Genomic DNA, 25,898 nt, shown 5'->3' on the forward strand with positions numbered 1-25,898 from the left:
TAACGTGTTGAAAAAAAAGGGGGGGGGGGCTTAGTCATATATTTGGAAAGAAATTAATACATGAACAATAGTTTCCTCTTTGGAAGAAGCACGGATCATGCTTGAATAAACCCAAAATTTAGCAAATGATGTATGAAAATAACAAGAGAAGGCAATGGATTCTATCAGAATTAAAAAAAAAAAACACCAAAAAAACAGCATCAACGATTTGTAAGTGACACCACGTAGCTCTTAGAGTGAAAATTCTCTCTCTCTCTCTCTCTCTCTCTCCCACAGTACGGTCCAAGCTAGCTAACCATGTCGTAGCCTCAACTTGATTTGTTGTGGTTGGAGTACGGTTACTAATATTAGTACTAGGGTACAGACCTGCAGGTAGATTGGACTAGTAGCCCATATTCTAGTAAAGTTTGAAAGAAAAACTCACAGTACAGGATTCACGGTACTAATTCAACTCCCATAGTAAACATATGGAAACACCATCATATTCAAAATTTAATAACTTAAAATTTCTGGGTGCTGATGATCAGACTTTTATTTCTCCATGCACAACTATCCTTGGTGCAAGTTTATGTGTGGAGAACACCATATGAGCGGCGGCATTTTGTTTATCTACATGTGCATGAAACACATGTTATTGATTCTGCACCAAATGAATCAGGTCCTACTTTCGTTATTGAGTTCTCCTAAGTCAAGCCTGTAAAAATGCTAAAATTGCATCAATAGAATTTTGTCTATATTTTTTTTAAATTACAGATAGGATAAGCTCTCAAAAGATATTTTTACTAAAATTTTAATTTTCAATATTAACCAATTAGGGACCACCAAACCCGTATATACTCTATTATTTCTTACCCATTTCTAGACTGGTTCTTCCATATAATTAGTACCGTGTCTCCTACAATGGCATCGGCTAGACGTGTGGCTGTGGTATGTGCAACGCTCTCTCTCTCTCTCTCTCTCTCGTTTGTGTTAATACTTGAAGTGTATCTATGTATCTGTGTACGTTCTTTGTATTTATATTACTGGATAAACAGTACAAGTTTTAATTCATTCTATACTGTTATGTACTTTTGTTTGGTTTGTATATTATTTTTTGCAATAATCTACGAAGCGCACCTGATCGAAAAAGGGGGGTTCGGGGTGGGGTAGTGCGTTGTTGAAATCCAAGAGTTTTTGCACAGGTTATACAGTAGGTTCATCATCTTAATGTGTCTAGGTATACATTTCCAGAAGTAGGTTTTCGTGGAAGTAATATGCGTCCAATGATTTCTCAGTTCGAAGAAATTATTGAATATTTGATTTCTCAGTTCGAAGGAATTATTGAATATTAATTGGTATTTTTGAGTACCGAGAAATGGCAAAAGATGGCTAATTTTCCCTCCCTTCTTTCAAATAGTTTTAAATTAAATAATTGGGTTGGTATATCTTAACAGATTATGAAAGTGTCCATAGTGACAGTTGTTATTAGAACGTCTGGTCAAATTCCAGTACGAAGTATGTAAAGAATAATATACGGAAACTAAGGAGGTATTCCGACTATCAAAGGCAGCATACCGCTCGTATGTTTAATTTGCCAATCAGCAAGATGAGAAAGCAATTGTATGGCATCAGTCTCCCTATTGTCTTTCTGGAATAAGCGTCAGCGTTGAAATTACATTTGCAAATCATTTGTATCTTCGCCTGCAAGTGAAAATCTTTGCTTTCATAACGATTGAAGTAGAAACCATAACTTACATTATTACCAAAATTCACCGTTAATTTTTGATAATGATACAAGTATGTTTTTTTAAAAATATTCGGTCTGCAGCTGAAACGCCATAAAATGTTATGAAGATGTAACTGGCCATCATTTTAGAACATCGGTTTTGTACTCTCACTCTCTCTCTATCTCACTCTCTCTCTCTCTCTCTCTCTGCTTCCTACAAATGACTTTACATTCTAGTCTACACATATGGGTAACTCCAAAAGTAGAAATGTTTTTCATTTTATTGCGTGAACAAAATCTTAAGATTTACAAAGCTTGGATAATATGTTAGAAATTCATAAATATGCATTTACAAAAAGGACATTTGGATGGAAGTTAAAAGCATTCTTGAAGAAAAAGTAATAATGGAAAATGCAGAGCCTGCATACTTATTTGGAGGGTGGGGGCAAACTTTTATTGGTCAGTAATTAAGTTTTACATGTTCAAAGGTGGAATTGGGGGTGGGGGCAGATGCCCCCATGCCCCTCCCATCCCTGTGTGCTGATGCCTATGGTAGGAAATAAGCAGGGCTGGTGCTACCATATAGGCAAACTAGGCAGCCGCCTAGGGCACTGATTTCAGGGGACGCATTTCTTAAAAAGAAATTATTGTTTATAAATTTTGAAATTGATATTTTCGGGGGGGGGGGGGCACCAGAATCTAACCTTGCCTAGGGCGCCAGATAGTCTGGCCGGGTCTGGCGCTGGCCCTGGAAATAAGGCACAGTGGAAGGGAGACATAAAGGAAATGCATATTGGAAGCATCAGTGGCCCATTCAAACAAATATCTCTTTACATTCTAGGTGACTGGTTCCAACAAAGGTATAGGTTTTGGCATTGTTCGAGGACTGTGTAAAACATTCAGTGGTGATGTCTACCTGACAGGTAACATTATCTTTTATCACATTGCAATGCTTTTGGTAAGTTAAAGTACAATTGAAATGAATGAATGGATGGGTGGATGGATTGATAGGATGATTTATAAGTTTTCTTTATGAAACAGTTTTCATTGGCTAGATGTATGTATGTATGTATGTCTTTCCTTGGTGACAGGCCTTAGTTTACTGAGCTTATTGTTTGGGTCACCCAATGTGGACTTCTTATGTGTGACATGTGCCTGCTCAGTTTCAAATACCTGGGATGGAATCTTTTACATGCATAAATTATGACTACTCCTACATATGGGACATTCATTTAATGTGATTTGTGGGATTATCATTTGATGGGATATATCGGATCATCTTTCATGCCTCTATGACCTTGGGGCCAACCTTCTTTCATGCCTGTGTGACCTTGGGGCCAACACTCTGTGACCTTTGGGGCCAACTTTTTTGCTCACCTCTATGGCCATGGGGCCAACATTCTTGCATGCCTCTGTGACCTTAGGGCCAACAACCTTGCATGCCTCTGTGACCTTGGGGCCAACACTCTTGCATATTTCTATGACTTTGGGGCCAAAGTCACAGTAATAGCGTATTTGCTGTAAGGTTGTTAAAGATTTTCATTTACCTGTATTTACTTAACTCTGGTCACATTTTGCTTATCTCATCATAATGAAAGGGGAAATCAGTCTGCAAAACACTCACTCATCGCTTTGACCTTGAGTTAATGGTTGTAAAGTTTATAGGAATACATTAAATGGGATCTGAGATGCATTTGCTGACCTCATAGTTTCATCATTTTATCACTTGCAGCCCGCGATGAGGGTCTTGGAAGGAAAGCTGTCGAGGATCTAAAGAAAGAGGGCCTGAACCCTTTGTTTCATCAACTGGATATTAGTGATTCCACCAGTATACAGAAGTTCAAGGCTTTCATACAGAATCAATATGGTGGACTGGATGTTCTTGTGAACAATGCTGCTATTGCCTACAAGGTGATGCATGATGTACATTTATTTGTTGCAACTCATATTGAGTTCTGCCTAATATTTTTGCATTATGGCATTTATAAGGACACACATTTTTAAGGAAGCTGCTTCAAATATACACATTGATCCTGATCTGTCTTTATTTTCACCAATGTATTGATACTGTTGCCATTAAGGTTGATGTGCCTTTCTTGGTTATCACACCAATGTATTGATACTGTTGCCATTAAGGTTGATGTGCCTTTCTTGGTTATCACACCATGTATTGATACTGTTGCCATTAAGGTTGATGTGCCTTTCTTGGTTATCACACTATGTATTGATACTGTTTCCATTAAGGTTGCTGTGCCTTTCTTGGTTATCACACCATGTATTGATACTGTTGCCATTAAGGTTGATGTGCCTTTCTTGGTTATCACACCATGTATTGATACTGTTGCCATTAAGGTTGCTGTGCCTTTCTTGGTTATCACACCATATATTGATATTGTTGCCATTAAGGTTGATGTGCCTTTCTTGGTTATCACACTATGTATTGATACTGTTGCCATTAAAGTTGATGTGCCTTTCTTGGTTATCACACCAATGTATTGATATTGTTGCCATTAAGGTTGATGTGCCTTTCTTGGTTATCACACCATGTATTGATACTATTGCCATTAAGGTTGATGTGCCTTTCTTGGTTATCACACCAATGTATTGATACTATTTCCATTAAGGTTGATGTGCCTTTCTTGGTTATCACACCATGTATATTGGCTATTTGACTTCCAATGGGCTCAGAAAAGCTCTGCATCGTTATTAATTTTGACTGATAGTAGTACCTAGAATATAGTATTGTAAAAACAAAGAGGAATATATAATTAATTGAACAACACTTGAAAAAGGAATTAAAATTGTTTGTCCTTTTTTAAAACTTCACCAGCAGATAACAAAGTTGAAAACATTTCAAAACTATTTTGACACAGCCCCTTAAAAAATACATGAGAGCACACACACAAGATGTCTTTACATCATAATGTTCATCTATTCAAACCATAGTGGTCACTGATGTTGCAGATGAGTAACTGCTACTTATCAACTACAACGACCATAAGAGATCATGGATATGGTTTTTGAATCAAGTTTGTTCCAACATATAGAGCAGTTCACTGTGATCATACAGTGTGCCTGAATTAGTTTCTGAATGTGATCATCACACGCACTTGGATGCAAATTTGTATGCTGGAGGCATGTCTTAGAGCATATTTGTATGCCTTGGGGGCATCCATTTTGGCATATTTGTATGCCTTGGCAGCATCCATTTTGGCATATTTTTATGCCTCCTCCCCTCAGCACAGCATCAGAGCTATTAAAAACTGCCTTGTTACAGTTGTAAGAATATTCTAAAAGGGTCTTGTTACAGTTGTAAGAGTATTCTGAAAGGGTCTTGTTAAAGTTGTAAGAGTATTTTAAAATTGTCTTCTTACAATTTTAAGTAAGAATATTCTAAAAGGGTCTTGTTAAAGTTGTAACAGTATTCTGAAAGAATCTTGTTACAGTTGTAAGAGTATTTTAAATTTGTCTTCTTACAATTTTAATTAAAAAATATTCTAAAAGGGTCCTGTTACTGATTTAAGAGTATTCTAAAAGGGTCTTATTACAGCTATAACAGCATTCTAAAATTGACTTACTGCAGTTTTCAGACTAGTGTAAAATGTTCTTGTTACAGTTGCATCAGTATTATAAAAGTGTCTTGTTTTAATTGTATCAATATTATAAAAGTGTCTTGTTTCAGTTGTATCAGTATTATAAAAGTGTCTTGTTTCAGTTGCATCAGTATTATAAAAGTGTCTTGTTTTAATTGTATCAATATTATAAAAGTGTCTTGTTTCAGTTGTATCAGTATTAAAAGTGTCTTGTTACAGTTGTATCAATATTATAAAAGTGTCTTGTTACAGTTGTATGAGTTTTATAAAAGTGTCTTGTTACAGTTGTATGAGTTTTATAAAAGTGTCTTGTTATAGTTGTATCAGTATTAAAAAAGCGTCTTGTTAGAGTTGTATCAGTATTATAAAAGTGTCTTGTTTAAGTTGTACAAGTTTTATAAAAGTGTCTTGTTTCAGTTGTATCAGTATTATAAAAGTGTCTTGTTTCAGTTGTATCAGTATTATAAAAGTGTCTTGTTACAGTTGTATCAGTATCATAAAAGTGTCTTGTTACAGTTGTATGAGTTTTATAAAAGTGTCTTGTTTCAGTTGTATGAGTTTTATAAAAGTGTCTTGTTTCAGTTGTATCAGTATTATAAAAGTGTCTTGTTACAGTTGTATGAGTTTTATAAAAGTGTCTTGTTACAGTTGTACGAGTTTTATAAAAGTGTCTTGTTACAGTTGTATGAGTTTTATAAAAGTGTCTTGTTACAGTTGTATGAGTTTTATAAAAGTGTCTTGTTTCAGTTGTATCAGTATTATAAAAGTGTCTTGTTACAGTTGTATCAGTATTAAAAAAGTGTCTTGTTACAGTTGTATGAGTTTTATAAAAGTGTCTTGTTACAGTTGTATGAGTTTTATAAAAGTGTCTTGTTACAGTTGTATGAGTTTTATAAAAGTGTCTTGTTTCAGTTTTATCAGTATTATAACAGTGTCTTGTTACAGTTGTATGAGTTTTATAAAAGTGTCTTGTTACAGTTGTATGAGTTTTATAAAAGTGTCTTGTTTCAGTTGTATCAGTATTATAAAAGTGTCTTGTTAGAGTTGTATGAGTTTTATAAAAGTGTCTTGTTTCAGTTGTATCAGTATTATAAAAGTGTCTTGTTACAGTTGCAGCAGTATTATAAAAGTGTATTGTTTCAGTAGTATCAGTATTATAAAAGTGTCTTGTTACAGTTGTATCAGAAATAAAAAGTGTCTTGTTAGGGTTGCATCAGTATTATAAAAGTGTCTTGTTACAGTTGTATGAGTTTTATAAAAGTGTCTTGTTTCAGTTGTATCAGTATTATAAAAGTGTCTTGTTAGAGTTGTATGAGTTTTATAAAAGTGTATTGTTTCAGTTGTATCAGTATTATAAAAGTGTCTTGTTAGAGTTGTATGAGTTTTATAAAAGTGTCTTGTTACAGTTGTATCAGTATTATAAAAGTGTCTTGTTTCAGTTGTATCAGTATTATAAAAGTGTCTTGTTACAGTTGTATGAGTTTTATAAAAGTGTCTTGTTTCAGTTGTATCAGTTTTATAAAAGTGTCTTGTTTCAGTTGTATCAGTATTATAAAAGTGTCTTGTTACAGTTGTATGAGTTTTATAAAAGTGTCTTGTTTCAGTTGTATCAGTATTATAAAAGTGTCTTGTTAGAGTTGTATGAGTTTTATAAAAGTGTCTTGTTTCAGTTGCATCAGTATTATAAAAGTGTCTTGTTACAGTTGTATCAGTATTATAAAAGTGTCTTGTTTCAGTTGTATGAGTTTTATAAAAGTTTCTTGTTACAGTTGCATCAGTATTATAAAAGTTTCTTATTACAGTTGCATCAGTATTATAAAAGTGTCTTGTTTCAGTTGTATCAGTATTATAAAAGTGTCTTGTTACAGTTGCATCAGTATTATAAAAGTGTATTGTTTCAGTTGTATCAGTATTATAAAAGTGTCTTGTTACAGTTGTATGAGTTTTATAAAAGTGTCTTGTTTCAGTTGTCCAAGTATTATAAAAGTGTCTTGTTACAGTTGTCCAAGTATTATTAAAGTGTCTTGTTTCAGTTGTATCAGTATTATAAAAGTTTCTTATTACAGTTGCATCAGTATTATAAAAGTGTCTTGTTTCAGTTGTATCAGTATTATAAAAGTGTCTTGTTACAGTTGCATCAGTATTATAAAAGTGTATTGTTTCAGTTGTATCAGTATTATAAAAGTGTCTTGTTACAGTTGTATCAGTATTATAAAAGTGTCTTGTTACAGTTGTATCAGTATTATAAAAGTGTCTTGTTTCAGTTGTATGAGTTTTATAAAAGTGTCTTGTTACAGTTGCATCAGTATTATAAAAGTGTCTTGTTACAGTTGTATGAGTTTTATAAAAGTGTCTTGTTACAGTTGCATCAGTATTATAAAAGTGTATTGTTTCAGTTGTATCAGTATTATAAAAGTGTCTTGTTACAGTTGTATGAGTTTTATAAAAGTGTCTTGTTTCAGTTGTCCAAGTATTATAAAAGTGTCTTGTTACAGTTGTCCAAGTATTATTAAAGTGTCTTGTTTCAGTTGTATCAGTATTATAAAAGTTTCTTATTACAGTTGCATCAGTATTATAAAAGTGTCTTGTTTCAGTTGTATCAGTATTATAAAAGTGTCTTGTTACAGTTGCATCAGTATTATAAAAGTGTATTGTTTCAGTTGTATCAGTATTATAAAAGTGTCTTGTTACAGTTGTATCAGTATTATAAAAGTGTCTTGTTACAGTTGTATCAGTATTATAAAAGTGTCTTGTTTCAGTTGTATCAGTATTATAAAAGTTTCTTATTACAGTTGCATCAGTATTATAAAAGTGTCTTGTTTCAGTTGTATCAGTATTATAAAAGTGTCTTGTTACAGTTGCATCAGTATTATAAAAGTGTATTGTTTCAGTTGTATCAGTATTATAAAAGTGTCTTGTTACAGTTGTATCAGTATTATAAAAGTGTCTTGTTACAGTTGTATGAGTTTTATAAAAGTGTATTGTTTCAGTTGTATCAGTATTATAAAAGTGTCTTGTTACAGTTGTATCAGAAATAAAAAAGTGTCTTGTTAGAGTTGCATCAGTATTATAAAAGTGTCTTGTTACAGTTGTATCAGTATTATAAAAGTGTCTTGTTACAGTGTCCAAGTATTATTAAAGTGTCTTGTTACAATTGCATCAGTATTATAAAAGTGTATTGTAACAGTTGTATCAGCATTATAAGTGTCTTGTTACAGTTGTACAAGTATTATAAATTTGTCTTGTTATCTTTGTATCAGTATTATAAATGTGTCTTGTTACAGTTGTATCAGTATTATAAATGTGTCATTTTACAATATTACCTATCCATACTATAAAAGTGTCTTGTTACAGTTGTATCCAAACTATAAAAGCATCTTCTTGCAGTTACACTATTATTTTAAAAGTTTCTTCTTACAAGCGTGTGAAAGTCTTTTTCAGTTGTAAGGGTATTCAAAATGAGCCTCTTGCAGTCGTACAAGTACACTTAAAGGGTATTCAAAATGAACCTCTTGCAGTCGTACAAGTACACTTAAAGGGTATTCAAAATGAGCCTCTTGCAGTCGTACAAGTACACTTAAAGGGTGTTCAAAATGAGCCTCATTGCAGTCGTACAAGTACACTTAAAGGGTATTCAAAATGAGCCTCTTCCAGTCGTACAAGTACACTTAAAGGGTATTCAAAATGAGCCTCTTCCAGTCGTACAAGTACACTTAAAGGGTATTCAAAATGAGCCTCTTGCAGTCGTACAAGTACACTTAAAGGGTGTTCAAAATGAGCCTCTTGCAGTCGTACAAGTACACTTAAAGGGTGTTCAAAATGAGCCTCTTGCAGTCGTACAAGTACACTTAAAGGGTGTTCAAAATGAGCCTCTTGCAGTCGTACAAGTACACTTAAAGGGTGTTCAAAATGAGCCTCTTGCAGTCGTACAAGTACACTTAAAGGGTGTTCAAAATGAGCCTCTTGCAGTCGTACAAGCACACTTAAAGGGTGTTCAAAATGAGCCTCTTGCAGTCGTACAAGCACACTTAAAGGGTGTTCAAAATGAGCCTCTTGCAGTCGTACAAGCACACTTAAAGGGTGTTCAAAATGAGCCTCTTGCAGTCGTACAAGCACACTTAAAGGGTGTTCAAAATGAGCCTCTTGCAGTCGTACAAGTACACTTAAAGGGTGTTCAAAATGAGCCTCTTGCAGTCGTACAAGTACACTTAAAGGGTGTTCAAAATGAACCTCTTGCAGTCGTACAAGTACACTTAAAGGGTATTCAGAATGAGCCTCTTGCAGTCGTACAAGTACACTTAAAGGGTATTCAGAATGAGCCTCTTGCAGTCGTACAAGTACACTTAAAGGGTATTCAGAATGAGCCTCTTGCAGTCGTACAAGTACACTTAAAGGGTATTCAGAATGAGCCTCTTGCAGTCGTACAAGTACACTTAAAGGGTATTCAAAATGAGCCTCTTGCAGTCGTACAAGTACACTTAAAAGGGTATTCAAAATGAGCCTCTTGCAGTCGTACAAGTACACTTAAAGGGTATTCAAAATGAGCCTCTTGCAGTCGTACAAGTACACTTAAAGGGTATTCTTAAAGGTGTATGCTTAGTTTAAAATGGTCTTCTTACAGTTGTAAGAATATCCTAAAAGAGTCATCCTACATTTGTAGAAGTATTTTAGGAGTCTTTAGAGTTGTGCAAGTATTTTGAAAGGGTCTTCTTACAGTTGTATCAGTAATTTTTGAGTCTTGTTATAGTTGTACATGTATTTTGAAAGGGTCTTACAGTTGTATGTGTATTTTGAAAGGGTCTTACAGTTGTACATGTATTTTCAAAGGATCTTCTTACAGTTGTACAAATATTTGTGCATATATTCAACAAGGGCAGTCTATTTTATCTGTGTTTTCTTACAGTGGCAAGAGCATTTTATCTGGGTTTTCTCAGAGTGGCAATAATATTCTGAAAGAGTCTTCTTATTGTGACAAGAGTACTCTTTTTCTTCTTTAAATATCTTTTTACATCCACGTACAGTACATAATGTATTTAAAGTGCTCTTAAAAAGTAAACTCTCCAACTAGCCATTTGTATTGCAGTAGGGTTGTCACTTCACTTCACGGCTGGTGATGTTGCTGAATAGGCCTTTAAATAGTTTATATGTAAAGAAAACAAGTATTTTTTATATAAAATGTTGCCACAATAGCTATCTCTCTTTATTCTGATTGCACAATTAATTAGTACACTTGGCCATACTGATTGCCCTATTAATTAATACAGGAGGCTATACTGCTTACCCTATTAGTATAGGTTGCTATACTGATTGCCCTATTAATTAATACAGGAGGCTATACTGATTGCCCTATTAATTAGTACAGGTTGCTATACTGATTGCCCTATTAACTAGTACAGGTTGCTATACTGATTGCCCTATTAATTAGTATGGGTGGCTATGCTGATTGACCTATTAATTAGTACAGGTTTCTATACTGATTGCTGTATTAAATTATACATGTTGCAGCTTTATTATCGGATATGTTTTTATTTATTTATTTCAGAAATAACCAAATCAGTAAACATTCAACAAAGAAAATGGGACATTACCTTTAAAATAACAGTGTATTTCTTGTATATAAGTTTTTTCACTTTTACCTTGATTTAATTAGTTGTTGTTGTTCTTTTGGGTTTAATGCCATGTCTGAGAGCAGTATCGGCTATACATGGTGGCCATTATATCTAGTGGAGGAAGAAACCAGAAAACCCCTGATAGGAACCACTGACTGGTAGGAAGCTACTGGTAAGCTTTCTCACATACCCATATTGGCTGAGTCTGAGACTCGAACCCATGCTGGGACCCCTTAAGCTAGAACATACAGAATAAGTAACAAAATATTGTGAGCATATACGAAGGATAGATTTATTATGGAGCTTAACAAATGTTATGAATATACAGCTCTACAGCAATAATCAATAATCTGTTATCAATATACAGCTGTCTGTCTGACAATGTATAAACATGCCCAGGACAAGCTGACTAGAAAACTGAACTTGCCCTTATGAGATTTGAGTTTGCCCAAAGATTTAAAAACAATCTCACAGCTGAACTTACAATGTTAGGTAAACTAAAATATGGAATGTTTTAATGAAATCAGTTTATATTTAGTTTACAAATAAAGAACTTTTGCTTTCTTTTTATTCTTATTTGCTCCTTAAAACCATATGCCAATTATTAAAGTTGTCAAATAAGATATATGTAAATAGTACATGTAGGTTAATATGTAGATGAAGTGAAAAATAAGTATTAAAATTCATATATGAATTTTAGAAAAGCAAGTATATATATATAGAGAGAGAGAGAGAGAGAGAGAGAGAGAGAGAGAGAGAGAGATGGGTACATAATGTTTGGTAAATAGATTTTGAAGAGAGAGATGCTGCTCTGGTACAAAAACTGAAAAGTTAAACAATTATTTCTACGCTCTTTAAACAACTTTTAAAATTTTGTACAAGTTAATCAGAAGGACCTCACCAGAATTTTTTTTTCTTAAATAGCCTCTCCTGTGATATGGTTGTAGTGTTTCTGATGGGTTTTAATTATATGCTAAAATAGTGTCTCCAGTGATGTTTAGTGTTTTTAATGGGGTTTAATAATATGCTTTAATTGCCTCTCCAGTGATATGGTTGTAGTGTTTCTGGTGGATTTTAATGATATGCATAACTAGCCTGTCAAGTGATGTATAGTATTTCTAATGGATTTTAATAATATGCTTGAATAACCTCTCCAGTGATATGTTTATGGTGTTTTTGATGGATTTTAATGATATGCTAAAATAGTGTATATCCAGTGATGTGTTTTATAGTGTTTCTGATGGATTTTAATGATATGCCAAAATAGTGTCTCCAGTGATGTTTAGTATTTTTAATGGGTTTTAATAATGTCACTGCTTGAATAGCCTCTCCAGTGATATGTTTATAGTGTTTCTTTTAGGTTTGAATGATGTGTTCAAAAATGCTTGCTAATGATATGTTTGGTGTTTCTAAATGGTTAATTTTACCACAAGATGTTATTGATGCAGAATTTACATTTTCTTTTTAAATCTTTCTCTTGACTTGAATCCTTTATTAAACTTGACCTTCCAGCCCAAACACACACCACATCTTTCAATGCATCCATGCTACATTGATCTAGACTTGAACTGTGTTTGTAGGCTTTTGACAATCATAGCGATTTAAGAGAACAGTAGGTTTGTGATAACTTGGTCTGTTGTGACAAATCTCAAATTTGACATTTGATAGAATATTGTACTTTAGCTGACCACAAGAACAAGTCAAGAAGTGCAAGACCAAACTGTGTTTGCCATTGTTGACCATGCAATGCAGTGGATGTGACTAATAGAGACCAGACTGTGTTTGCCATTGTTGACCATGCAATGCAGTGGATGTGACTAATAGAGAAACATGGACAAATAATACCGAATAGTCGTGGTTTGTTTACTGCATTCAGTGGCCGATCCCATCTCGTGGTGAATGTGTGTTAGATACAGCATCTCTGATTGGTTACAAATGTTTTTTTTTCCAAGAATCAGACCAGTATTAAACCAATCAGAAAGGATTTTATTTTCGTTTGTGAAAATTTGAATTGTTCAGAAGCCAAGGGTTACTAATTGAGAGCAGTTTCACTACATGTGTTCTGTTCATGAAAACTCATAAATGATGGCGGATGTAAGAGTGATTTTTGATGAGAGCGAAAATGAGTAGTTTCTCAGGTTTGAGCTAGAAAATATTGAGCAAGCATTGGATATTTTGCAAGATTTAGATTTGGACATAGAAGTTTCTTAGATTGAATCGTCAGAAGATGAGGATGCTGATAGCGATGATGATCAGGCTGATGATATTAGAGTTCTTGCGGATAAACGTTGCACATAATTTTGTAAATAGTTTATAAATAAGTTGTGAAAGACTTGGACAAATAGGAAATAATACATCACTGTGTAGACAAATTCATTTGAAGGAAATGGTGAAAATTTCATGGATTTTAATTGGATATAAGAAGAAAAATTAAGGTAAGAGTGGATGCACGTACACGATGTTTTCAAAATGTTTCAAACAGATAAAAACTCTGGGGCACAAGCAACTAGACACAGCTTAGAGCTTCTGGGGCATATCAGCAGAGATACTGATAACAGTGCTGGGGCCGAATGAGTTTTAATAAAAATAAAAGAAACTTAGTGTATCATTTCTGGTGACCATTGTCTTTGATTTTCTCATTGATGAATGGAACAGTAGATGAGATGAAGCATCCCCATGTTTGCCAGACCACCCATCTGCCAGTATCTGTGTTCATGTTAAAGTCTATGGCTACTCATCAATCAGGAACTGTGATGGTTTGGTGTTTACAAACTAATCATTTAATGGGGAGGGCTAGAATTTGCCTTCGAGTAATGATTTTTCAAAATATTTACCTCAAGATATGTTGTTTAGTCAATCAATCTGTGATCTGGAAACATTTTTTATAGAAAAGATCCCTGTATTTCCTAGAAATCAAATGTTCGATCCTTTAAGCCGTTGGACTTGGGTCAGCAGGGTCTGGTGAAATTTCAATCAGTGGATCAGCCAAAATTGGCTACAGTGACATATCCTTGGTCAAGACACTTGACTCTTCTTGTCTCAGAACAATATAATCCCAAAAGCAATGCTTTGTGGTAATATCCACCACCATCCCTGAACAGAAAGAAAAACTGGGAAAACCAACTCCTGTTTATATTGATGAATTATCTGACAGAAAAAACTATAGGAATGGCAATGGATCATGTCAGATTGACAAATGGGTTTTTTATTGTTGTTGTTGTTTTGAGATTTGATAAAGTGTATCCATTATAACAATGCCATTCAAGGCTTTCTTTTTTTAAGATTTGAAGAGTATATATAATTATAATGCCATTCATTTGTTGTTATAAGATTTTATAAAGTGTTTAAAATATTTCAGTGCCATTCATTGCAGTGGAGATGATTATTTTACAAACTTTTGTAACTTTTTACAGGGAAATTCAACGGCCCCATTTGCAGAACAGGCAGAAGTGACGTTAAAGGTCAATTTTTGGGACACCCTGGCTGTATGTGAGGCCTTGTACCCTTTACTTCGTCCTCATGCAAGGTAGAAAAACTCCCTCTACATACTCATTCAAATCAATTCTGAAATAATTTTGTACTGTGTCATCTGCGGTGCAGTGTAAGATCAAGAAATAATTATTTTAGAATTGATGGAGGTACAGGCAGTATCATAAATTGTATGATTTTTTATAAATTGTTTTCTAAAACCAATTATCATTGCACTGTTCAAAGACATGACAGTATTTTAGACAGAATTCTTGAGTTTCTGTTCTTTTATTTTTTCGTTTGATATTTTATTTCCATTTCCTCATAGAGTTGTCACAATGATATACATTCAACATTCTTTCTTGAAAATAAACTTTTTCGTCATTTTGTTCACACTGCTTAACTCTTAAAAGTTTGCATTTAACATGAGTTGCCAAAAATGTTTCCTAGGTGAAAACTATAGTTATTTTATTATAGGGTCCACTAAATTCTAGAAAGTTTAATTTAATGAGGAACTTGTAGTACACTGTCAGGGTTTAATATAGGATTGAGGATATAGGGCCAGTGTATGAATGATATTTTCTAAATGGCCGTGTCAGTTTCTTATAGGCCTTATATTTTGTGAGGTTTCTACTTGTTTAATATGTTTACACTATGCAGTTTAATATACTGATTGTGTAAATATATTGCCTTAAAAAATTATATCTTCATTTGAGTCATATGTTCTTCTACATTTTTCCCACATTTTGTTAAAGGGACTTTTCACCATTTGATTTGCAGCAAAATTAGATGTTTATCATGGCTTACATTGGAAAGAGAGTCAGGTTTAATGCAGAATGGTCAAAAAGTTTCTCCAATCTTAAAACTGAATTAAAGTTACTCAGAGTGATTTGCCCTTATGCAGGCTAGTATATACTACAGCCATATCTTATTGCTAATGTGTTTTGCTTACATGTACTTAGACAAACTGTTAGCAATCAGAATTATTTTACTAATAATGATATGCCATTGAGAATAACTATTACATAATACTTTTAAAATCAAGTTTATTGCACTGACTTCATCCTGTGCCTGAGATATATGGATTTTAATTTTGACAATGTTCCTATGATGATCATAACGAGTCATGTTTTGTATGCTTCTGGATTTATGGCTTTTTGAGCAAAACTTGTTTTCATTTGGTTCTGATGGTGTTCTGAATAAAAGAATGCATCTTTAAATAGCACTTTGATTTATTCTTATTTAGGTCATTTTCTGCTTAAACCTTGCCAGCATGTTTTGCAAAACATCTCATACAATGTATGTTTGCATATAGTGAGACTGCTTTTTGTTTGTTTCTTTGTTAAATAATGTCAGTGACATGGAGCATGGTAACCAGTCTATCTTAACCTCCATCAGTCCATGTCAGTCCAAACCTTATCTAATGCACATTAAGGGTACAGCCTGCAACTTGACAGGTGTGCAGAAGTGCAAAATTTGTGCTGCTTATTTAGACATGGCAGTGTGTAAATGAATCTGTCATATTTGACTGGGCCATCAATGATTTATGTTGTTGTGCATTGGCGCAAGATGGTCTAGATTGAAACTTGCAGTGTTATATCAGTCCTAAAGCATGACTTATCAGAATCTTTTGTGTCTCTTTACCTAATATAAGAAATACATATTACTCTTATTTTTTGAATTCCTACATTTTCTGAATGAAATAAGTTGAAATGTGTATGCCTTCATCAATTTCTGTGACTTAAAAATGTTACTACGTGATTCACTACCCGATTTCATCAGTTTGTACAGTCTGTGACCTGTTGGTGCATTTTTAATTTTAAAACAATGGTGTAATTTGCTCTTCAAAAAAAGGACTAGAATTTGTATACAGGTTATATATGTGGGAGAAACCTTGACTCAATCAAGTTGTCTTTATCGAATGTAGAGCTGAAATAAAAGGTATAAACCATACAGAGATACACAAACAATGGATGAGCATGTTTATTTGAAAGCATTTAGTTTCATATCTTTTATCTTGGAATTATTTACAGGGTTGTCAATGTCTCAAGTATTACATCCACAATGGCACTCGGCAGATGCAGTGACTCCCTCAAAGCCAAAATCAAGAATCCAAACATTACTATGGACCAGCTCAAAAACCTTATGAGGGAGTTTGAGGTGTAAGTTATTCAATTTACATCTCCTTTTGATTGTATTATACATTTTCCCCTGTTCTTCATGTGGACTGCATAGCTAGGGAACTTGATTTCCATTAATAACTACTGTAACTGCTTTTGTGATTTACAAGCATGACTGTAGACCTTAATGTCATTACCTTTTTCCTGGGTTTTTAAGTGCAGAAATAAAATATGTATTTTGGGTCATAGGTACCTTAGTGCAGATATAAATGATGTTGACAACTATATAATCTTGTTACTGGAAAAATTATTCATTTGTGCTATCAGTACGAACACTTGTGCAGGGTGGCCAGTCCATTTTATTCGGATCAGCTCTAATCCTGTCCCACTTACATTTAATTTTGAAATATCAAGCACTTCTTTCATTTAATAATTTTGCCAGTAATTAAAAGGATATTAGCATGAACATGATACAAATATGGCTAATAATGTTTTTAGAGTACAGATAATTTTTACTGCCATCAATTACAGGTTTTAATTTTTTATTTACCTTCCTTTTTATTTAAAACTGTCATCCTTTTTTACTTTTCCATTCCAGCATAACAATATATTTAAAAATGTCTAATCTTATTAAGACGAGGTGTTATGTAAAAAAGAGTACTTTCATTAACTTACCTTCAGAATAATTTTTATATGAAGATCTTTTTTCTTTCATGTGAGAAAATCTTGATTTTTTATATGTACTGTATATATAATAAATGAAAACATTCTAAAAATCAAATATGTGAGATGATATGGTATTTTAAATTTTCACATCAGTCAAATAATCTTATACATTCACAGATTCATTTATTTGTTCTAAAGTTAATCTGTTGGTGATGATGATGATGATACGAAGTTTCTCCTTAATGAAGAGCAACATAATGAGAGAAAAACTTTTAATTACCTATTTCTTTATTCAAAATGAGTACTTAATTTATTGAGTATTACTAAAATAATTTTTCTTTTTAGAGTTGCAAAGTCTGACACTGTGGAACAAAATGGGTGGCCCAAGTGGGCCTATGCTGTATCCAAGATTGGGGTCAGGGTCATGTCCTATATCCAGGGCAAGGCTTTTGCTCATGATTCTAGCAGGCCTGATATCATTGTGAACTCAGTAAGTTTAATTTGTACAATTCACAGTACTGTATGTTAGTTAGTCAATTGAATTTATCTTCATCTACAAAACCATACAAATATTTTAAAGCTCTTGCCTTCCCATTAAGCTGAAGTTACAGCCATCAAATCACCAATTAACTGATTTCATTGGCTTGAGGATCTTTATCGGATTGAAACTATATCTGGTTTTCACCCTTATTTCATGATAAAATAATTAAGAAAATAGTAATTACTTTGATTAAAAGGTTTGAAAGCAAGAGGCTAATCAATTTGTTTTTAACAAAGCAGAAGTTAACAAATTTAAACAGGAATAAACTAAATTTTAAAAAAATTAAAAAATTAAAATGGAATAAGATGTTAAAAAGTAACAATCTAGAAACTTGGTGTATTTGTAATAAGACATAGTCATAAATATGCAGTAATTGGAGTACAGAATGTATTGTACTTCTGTTTTCAATGTTGTCCAGGTTATGTAAGTACCGGCATGTCAAATGTATTGTACTTCTCTGTTTTCAGTGTTGTCCAGGTTATGTAAAGACTGACATGTCCAGTCACAAAGGAACAAAAACCATCGATGAAGGTAATCTTCTGTAGTATAAACTAGTTTGCTGATTTCTATATTAGATATTTTTTTATTTCTAGAGTTGATTCTATCAGTATCAGTATGTAATATCTTAAATAAGATATGTCACATGGGCATGAAACGTAGAAGTCCCCTAAACATGTAATTGACAAGCATCTTGAGACTCGTTGATCTAGTCACACGATGAAGTTTTTTATCAACATATCAGCACATAAAAGACAATTCAGTGCTGAAACCATATGCCTTGCCCAGAGAGGGCTGAGCTATGCTGTATTGGGCAGGATTCAAACCCGGAACTGACCTTTTGGGCACACTCTCTACTGTAGATCAAAAAGTCCCGTTGCCCTGGGGTCTCTCTAAACCTAGATCAGGCCCCTCAAGAAGAGTTAGATAATTTGCCTTAAAGAAAACTAGAGTCCACTGATGATAGCTGCATTTTTGTTTTGAAGGTCTTGAAAGACACTGGTAAATTATCAGTATTCTGCTCCCAGATGGGTTCCATCTGTTGATCTACTCCCAAATGAGCCCCATCAGTTGATGTGCTTAATTATATCAAAGGCTATAAACTTTGGGTGTAGAGTGAAGCACATGAACTGTGAATGGGGAACAGTGATGTTTCTTTGAACCATATTTTATTGATTACCTGAAAGCAGCACTCACTGGTATAGTGTGAACAATAATAATAATAATAACATATTACATTATACTACATTTCACTCATCACAGATGGTCATGTGATAGTCTTAAATTCTTGCATAACCAGCATAATTAAGGAATAAATGTGCTCAGTTACTGTTCCATTTGTCTTTTGCACAATAAAATTAAATAATGCATAAATCTTTTCTTTAATGAAATTAATGCTGTATCCATATATATATATATATATATATATATATATATATATATATATATATATATATATGTTTATTTTTACAGGAGCAGGAACACCATTATACTTGGCTTTATTACCTCCAAATGTGGAGAGTCCCAAAGGAGAATTTGTGAGTGAAAAGGTTGTGGAGCATTGGCAGAACTAAGATCCAAAATTAGGAGAGTGTGTTGAATCAGATTTTACATCAGATGAAGATGTTAAGAAAGTCTTTGTGCTGTTTCTGTTACATAAAAAATTTACTTGAAATTTTATTTCTCAAGATCTTATTTTTGTAGTACTCATTCTTATGAAGTTGATGTAAAGTTTTAAAAATAAATGAATGAAAGATGACCTTTCTAATGCTAATTGTTTTTCTATAAAGCATACTCTCCTCCCCTTCCTCCTTTGATGAACCTTTTTGTGAAGGGGAGAGAGCTGAGGATTGTGTGATTTAAAATATAATATTCACACAAAGGACAAATGATTATTACCTGATAATACAGGACATTGGAATAGAAACATCTGGATAGAGGAGTTCAGGAAGGAAGAATATCATTAGGCTGAGTTTCATTTGTCTTGGAAATTGCTTTTTATTATTTGGCTATTATTTGTTGTCCATTACATGACAGATCTTGGTGTATATAAATCGTGTGTGGAGAAATACAAAACTTTCCAGTGTTATTGATGGTCGGAGTCTTCAAAGGTTTAGGTTACACTTCACACTTTTCACAAACTTTCACTATATTATATGCATGTCATCTTATGAATGTCTGACATAGCTGCCAACCCTCACAATTTTGGAATGAATTTCATGATATTTTCAGCGATTCACAGATTCATGCTGCATGCAAAAAACCCCAAAAATTTCCCAATTCTCAATTATTTGAAATCTTTAATAAAATAACCAATTTCCCATTTGGCACTAGTCGTGATATTGGCATTTGCCGAAATGGTCCGGTACTTCCGGTCATGATATTAGTGGAACTATAGCTGAATGGTACAGTTGGCCCAGTAGCAAGCATTTTAGCTTATTTTAGTCTATATGTATAAGAGTAGTTTTACAAATGCTTTTGAGATAAACTGGGGCCTAACCAGAATTTTGCTCTGTGCATATGCTGTAAACAGTGATTTGAATTACTATTCAGCACCACATCTTGAAAATGTCTTCACCAACAGGGAAAAAGAAATGTATTGCACAAAAAGTGAAGTTTAGTTTGGAATATTCCAAAAATTGGCCATGCATTCAACCATCAAACATCGATATTCATCATGCTTTTTGCACACAGTGTGCCACAAAATTTTAGCATTGGGCATGGTGGCAGAGAAGATGTGAGGAAGCACATGGTAGCAAAAAGCACATAGAGGTTGGGAAAAGTAAGAACTCGCAGAAGATTTCAGCTCTGGAATATTTTAAGCCATCGATGGAAGACCTGCAAGCTACCAATGCTGAAGCATTGAATGTGAGTTTTCTTGTTGAACGCAATCTACCTTTATCAACTGGAGACCATGCTAAACATTTGTTCTGACAAATATTCCCAGACTCGAAGATCGCTTCACAAATTCATATCAAAATTCACTAATTTTTATCCCTATTTCCACTAATTGCGAGCCTGGAGGGTTGGCAGCTATGCTAATGTCTTGTTTGCTGTGAAGACTACCCAATTCTCTGACCATTTTATTCCTTACGATCCAGATTTCTTTTATCTGTCTCACTGATGATTGTATTTATTTTCTTTTATAGCTTTGATTATTCCGTACCCATTTAACTCCACCTTGTGAACTAGCAAATATACATTGAAACAGACCAAAATGTGGCATTTCTATAATGTCCCTTACCTCCCTACACCTCCACTTGTATCAAGATTTCATTGCCTGAATTTGTCTTTCTCTTCACAAAATGTGAAAAAAATCTTGATGGCTGAACCCTTTCAATTTTATCTCAAAACATTTGATACATATTTGTGCTTTCTAAAATTGGACATTCACTCAGAGCACATCATTTTGCATTCAAACCCATGTTAACCATACTCAGCTAGATTGCATTCAAACCCATGTTAATCATACTCAGCTAGATTGCTATTGCATCTAGTACATACAGAATGCTTTAAAAAGAACTGATTAACACCAGCATACAGAATGCTTTAAAAAGAACTGATTAACACCAGCATACAGAATGCTTTAAAAAGAACTGATTAACACCTACATACAGAATGCTTTAAAAAGAACTGATTGACACCAGCATACAGAATGCTTTAAAAAGAACTGATTAACACCTACATACAGAATGCTTTAAAAAGAACTGATTAACACCAGCATACAGAATGCTTTAAAAAGAACTGATTAACACCTACTGATTAACACCTACATACAGAATGCTTTAAAAAGAACTGATTAACACCAGCATACAGAATGCTTTAAAAAGAACTGATTAACACCTACGTACAGAATGCTTTAAAAGGAACTGATTAACACCAGCATACAGAATGCTTTAAAAAGAACTGATTAACACCTACATACAGAATGCTTTAAAAAGAACTGATTAACACAGCATACAGAATGCTTTAAAAAGAACTGATTAACACCTACATACAGAATGCTTTAAAAAGAACTGATTAACACCAGCATACAGAATGCTTTAAAAAGAACTGATTAACACCAGCATACAGAATGCTTTAAAAAGACCTGATTAACACCTACTGATTAACACTTACATACAGAATGCTTTAAAAAGAACTGATTAACACCAGCATACAGAATGCTTTAAAAAGACCTGATTAACACCTACTGATTAACACCTACATACAGAATGCTTTAAAAGAACTGATTAACACCAGCATACAGAATGCTTTAAAAAGAACTGATTAACACCTACGTACAGAATGCTTTAAAAAGAACTGATTAACACCTACATACAGAATGCTTTTAAAAGAACTGATTAACACCAGCATACAGAATGCTTTAAAAAGAACTGATTAACACCTACGTACAGAATGCTTTAAAAAGAACTGATTAACACCAGCATACAGAATGCTTTAAAAAGAACTGATTAACACCAGCATACAGAATGCTTTAAAAAGAACTGATTAACACCTACATACAGAATGCTTTAAAAAGAACTGATTAACACCAGCATACAGAATGCTTTAAAAAGAACTGATTAACACCTACATACAGAATGCTTTAAAAAGAACTGATTAACACCAGCATACAGAATGCTTTAAAAAGAACTGATTAACACCTACATACAGAATGCTTTAAAAAGAACTGATTGACACCAGCATACAGAATGCTTTAAAAAGAACTGATTAACACCTACATACAGAATGCTTTAAAAAGAACTGATTAACACCAGCATACAGAATGCTTTAAAAAGAACTGATTAACACCTACTGATTAACACCTACATACAGAATGCTTTAAAAAGAACTGATTAACACCAGCATACAGAATGCTTTAAAAAGAACTGATTAACACCTACGTACAGAATGCTTTAAAAAGAACTGATTAACACCAGCATACAGAATGCTTTAAAAAGAACTGATTAACACCTACATACAGAATGCTTTAAAAAGAACTGATTAACACAGCATACAGAATGCTTTAAAAAGAACTGATTAACACCTACATACAGAATGCTTTAAAAAGAACTGATTAACACCAGCATACAGAATGCTTTAAAAAGACCTGATTAACACCTACTGATTAACACTTACATACAGAATGCTTTAAAAAGAACTGATTAACACCAGCATACAGAATGCTTTAAAAAGACCTGATTAACACCTACTGATTAACACCTACATACAGAATGCTTTAAAAGAACTGATTAACACCAGCATACAGAATGCTTTAAAAAGAACTGATTAACACCTACGTACAGAATGCTTTAAAAAGAACTGATTAACACCTACATACAGAATGCTTTTAAAAGAACTGATTAACACCAGCATACAGAATGCTTTAAAAAGAACTGATTAACACCTACGTACAGAATGCTTTAAAAAGAACTGATTAACACCAGCATACAGAATGCTTTAAAAAGAACTGATTAACACCAGCATACAGAATGCTTTAAAAAGAACTGATTAACACCTACATACAGAATGCTTTAAAAAGAACTGATTGACACCAGCATACAGAATGCTTTAAAAAGAACTGATTAACACCTACATACAGAATGCTTTAAAAAGAACTGATTAACACCAGCATACAGAATGCTTTAAAAAGAACTGATTAACACCTACATACAGAATGCTTTAAAAAGAACTGATTGACACCAGCATACAGAATGCTTTAAAAAGAACTGATTAACACCTACATACAGAATGCTTTAAAAAGAACTGATTAACACCAGCATACAGAATGCTTTAAAAAGAACTGATTAACACCAGCATACAGAATGCTTTAAAAAGAACTGATTAACACCTACATACAGAATGCTTTAAAAAGAACTGATTAACACCAGCATACAGAATGCTTTAAAAAGAACTGATTAACACCTACATACAGAATGCTTTAAAAAGAACTGATTAACATCAGCATACAGAATGCTTTAAAAAGAACTGATTAACACCTACGTACAGAATGCTTTAAAAAGAACTGATTAACACCAGCATACAGAATGCTTTAAAAAGAACTGATTAACACCTACATACAGAATGCTTTAAAAAGAACTGATTAACACAGCATACAGAATGCTTTAAAAAGAACTGATTAACACCAGCATACAGAATGCTTTAAAAAGAACTGATTAACACCTACTGATTAACACCTACATACAGAATGCTTTAAAAAGAACTGATTAACACCAGCATACAGAATGCTTTAAAAAGAACTGATTAACACCTACGTACAGAATGCTTTAAAAAGAACTGATTAACACCAGCATACAGAATGCTTTAAAAAGAACTGATTAACACCTACTGATTAACACCTACATACAGAATGCTTTAAAAAGAACTGATTAACACCAGCATACAGAATGCTTTAAAAAGAACTGATTAACACCTACGTACAGAATGCTTTAAAAAGAACTGATTAACACCAGCATACAGAATGCTTTAAAAAGAACTGATTAACACCAGCATACAGAATGCTTTAAAAAGAACTGATTAACACCTACATACAGAATGCTTTAAAAAGAACTGATTGACACCAGCATACAGAATGCTTTAAAAAGAACTGATTAACACCTACATACAGAATGCTTTAAAAAGAACTGATTAACACCAGCATACAGAATGCTTTAGAAAGAACTGATTAACAGCAGCATACAGAATGCTTAAAAAGAACTGATTAACACCTACATACAGAATGCTTTAAAAAGAATTGATTAACACCAGCATACAGAATGCTTTAAAAAGAACTGATTAACACCAGCATACAGAATGCTTTAAAAAGAACTGATTAACACCTACTGATTAACACCTACATACAGAATGCTTTAAAAAGAAATTGATTAACACCAGCATAAACATTTCTGGATTCTACTGTAACACATGATCTCTTTGATTAGATGTCGGTATTTATTATTTATTTAGAAATTCACCCCTGTACAAAATGCAAACTGTATTGTGGAACCTTAAGGACCTTCAAAGACCATTTAGCTTTGACAGCTGGGCTTTTTTCTTGATTTTTGTTTTAATTCTAATACCTCTTGAAGACCATTTAGCTTTGACAGTTGGGCTTTTTTCTTGATTTTTGTTTTAATTCTAATACCTCTTGAAGACCATTTAGCTTTGACAGTTGGGTTTTTTCTTGATTTTTGTTTCAATTCTGATACCTCTTGAAGACCATTTAGCTTTGACAGGTGGGCTTTTTTCTTGATTTTTGTTTCAATTCTGATTCCTCTTGATATAGGCATAAACTTTCCCATATTTAAGTTAACTATTTTTTATAGAAAGCTTCTTACTTACTTGGTGATTTTGCTGAATTTCGATTTACACTGAAATGTTAGTGTTTTTTTTTTCTCTATTGGGTTATGTCAGTGCTACACCTGGACATAATATGACGTACTTTCAATGAAAACTATTTACCTAGATAATGAGGTACTCAAATATAGATTTAAAAATTAATACAAACAGGTTTACACTGAGCATTTTTGGCACAGAAATGTGATTTTGTCTGCATACACTTTGGCTGAAAATAGGTCCTGCCTTTATTACTCCTTGTCTGCACAAAAGTTGACCTTTCACTTGGCTAAAAAGAAAATGCAAACCCCATTATGAACATTTTTAAGCCAGAGTCTTTTAATTTACTATATGTTGCTTTGGTGTGAAATGTTTCCTCTATCGAGTAACTGTTACGACATTTGATGATAATGGGACTTTTTCCATCTACAGCCATTTTTGTTATATTCACTCAACAAAATCATTTTTGAAGCAAGGCTGACTAAAGTAATAGCAAAGTATTCTTCTAGTCTTAGGACCTTAAGGTCATGCTCCAGTTTTTACAATTAATTTCCTTCCTCACACATGTTTTGCGCAATGCATTGGGACCTTAAGGTCATGCTCCAGTTTTCACAAAAATTTCCCCTCCTCACACGTGTTTTGCACAATGCACCCTATTTATGGTGAAACTTCACAATAAACAGATCTTTTTCATTTCTTACAATCCAAGATAAAATTCCTTTTATTTGATAGTTTTTTCATCATAATTATTCTGTTGGAATCTTGTCAAAAGAAGTGTATAAAAACTAGTTGACATTTAGTATTTTTGCCTTGCTCCATCCAGACAAACAAAATTTCTTAAAAGAGACACTTAAGTTTACCACCTTTTTTTTTAAAGAACAC

At 33.3% G+C, this 25,898-nt stretch overlaps 1 protein-coding gene across 1 annotated transcript; it reads left to right on the forward strand.

The window, feature by feature from the left end:
- Positions 1–853: 853 nt before the first annotated feature.
- On the forward strand, positions 854–19,458 carry LOC149796285 (carbonyl reductase [NADPH] 1-like). Its single transcript, XM_089960933.1, has 8 exons — positions 854–927; positions 2,547–2,628; positions 3,438–3,616; positions 14,321–14,433; positions 16,409–16,537; positions 17,507–17,651; positions 18,170–18,233; positions 19,173–19,458. Exons 1-8 carry the CDS (start codon positions 901–903, stop codon positions 19,271–19,273), a joined length of 840 nt encoding a protein of 279 aa, XP_089817059.1. The 5' UTR covers positions 854–900; the 3' UTR covers positions 19,274–19,458.
- Positions 19,459–25,898: the final 6,440 nt, after the last annotated feature.

Source organism: Sinohyriopsis cumingii, chromosome 6, assembly GCF_028554795.1.
Source record: "Sinohyriopsis cumingii isolate HCF-2022 chromosome 6, ASM2855479v2, whole genome shotgun sequence".
Taxonomy (NCBI): Eukaryota; Metazoa; Mollusca; class Bivalvia; order Unionida; family Unionidae; genus Sinohyriopsis; species Sinohyriopsis cumingii.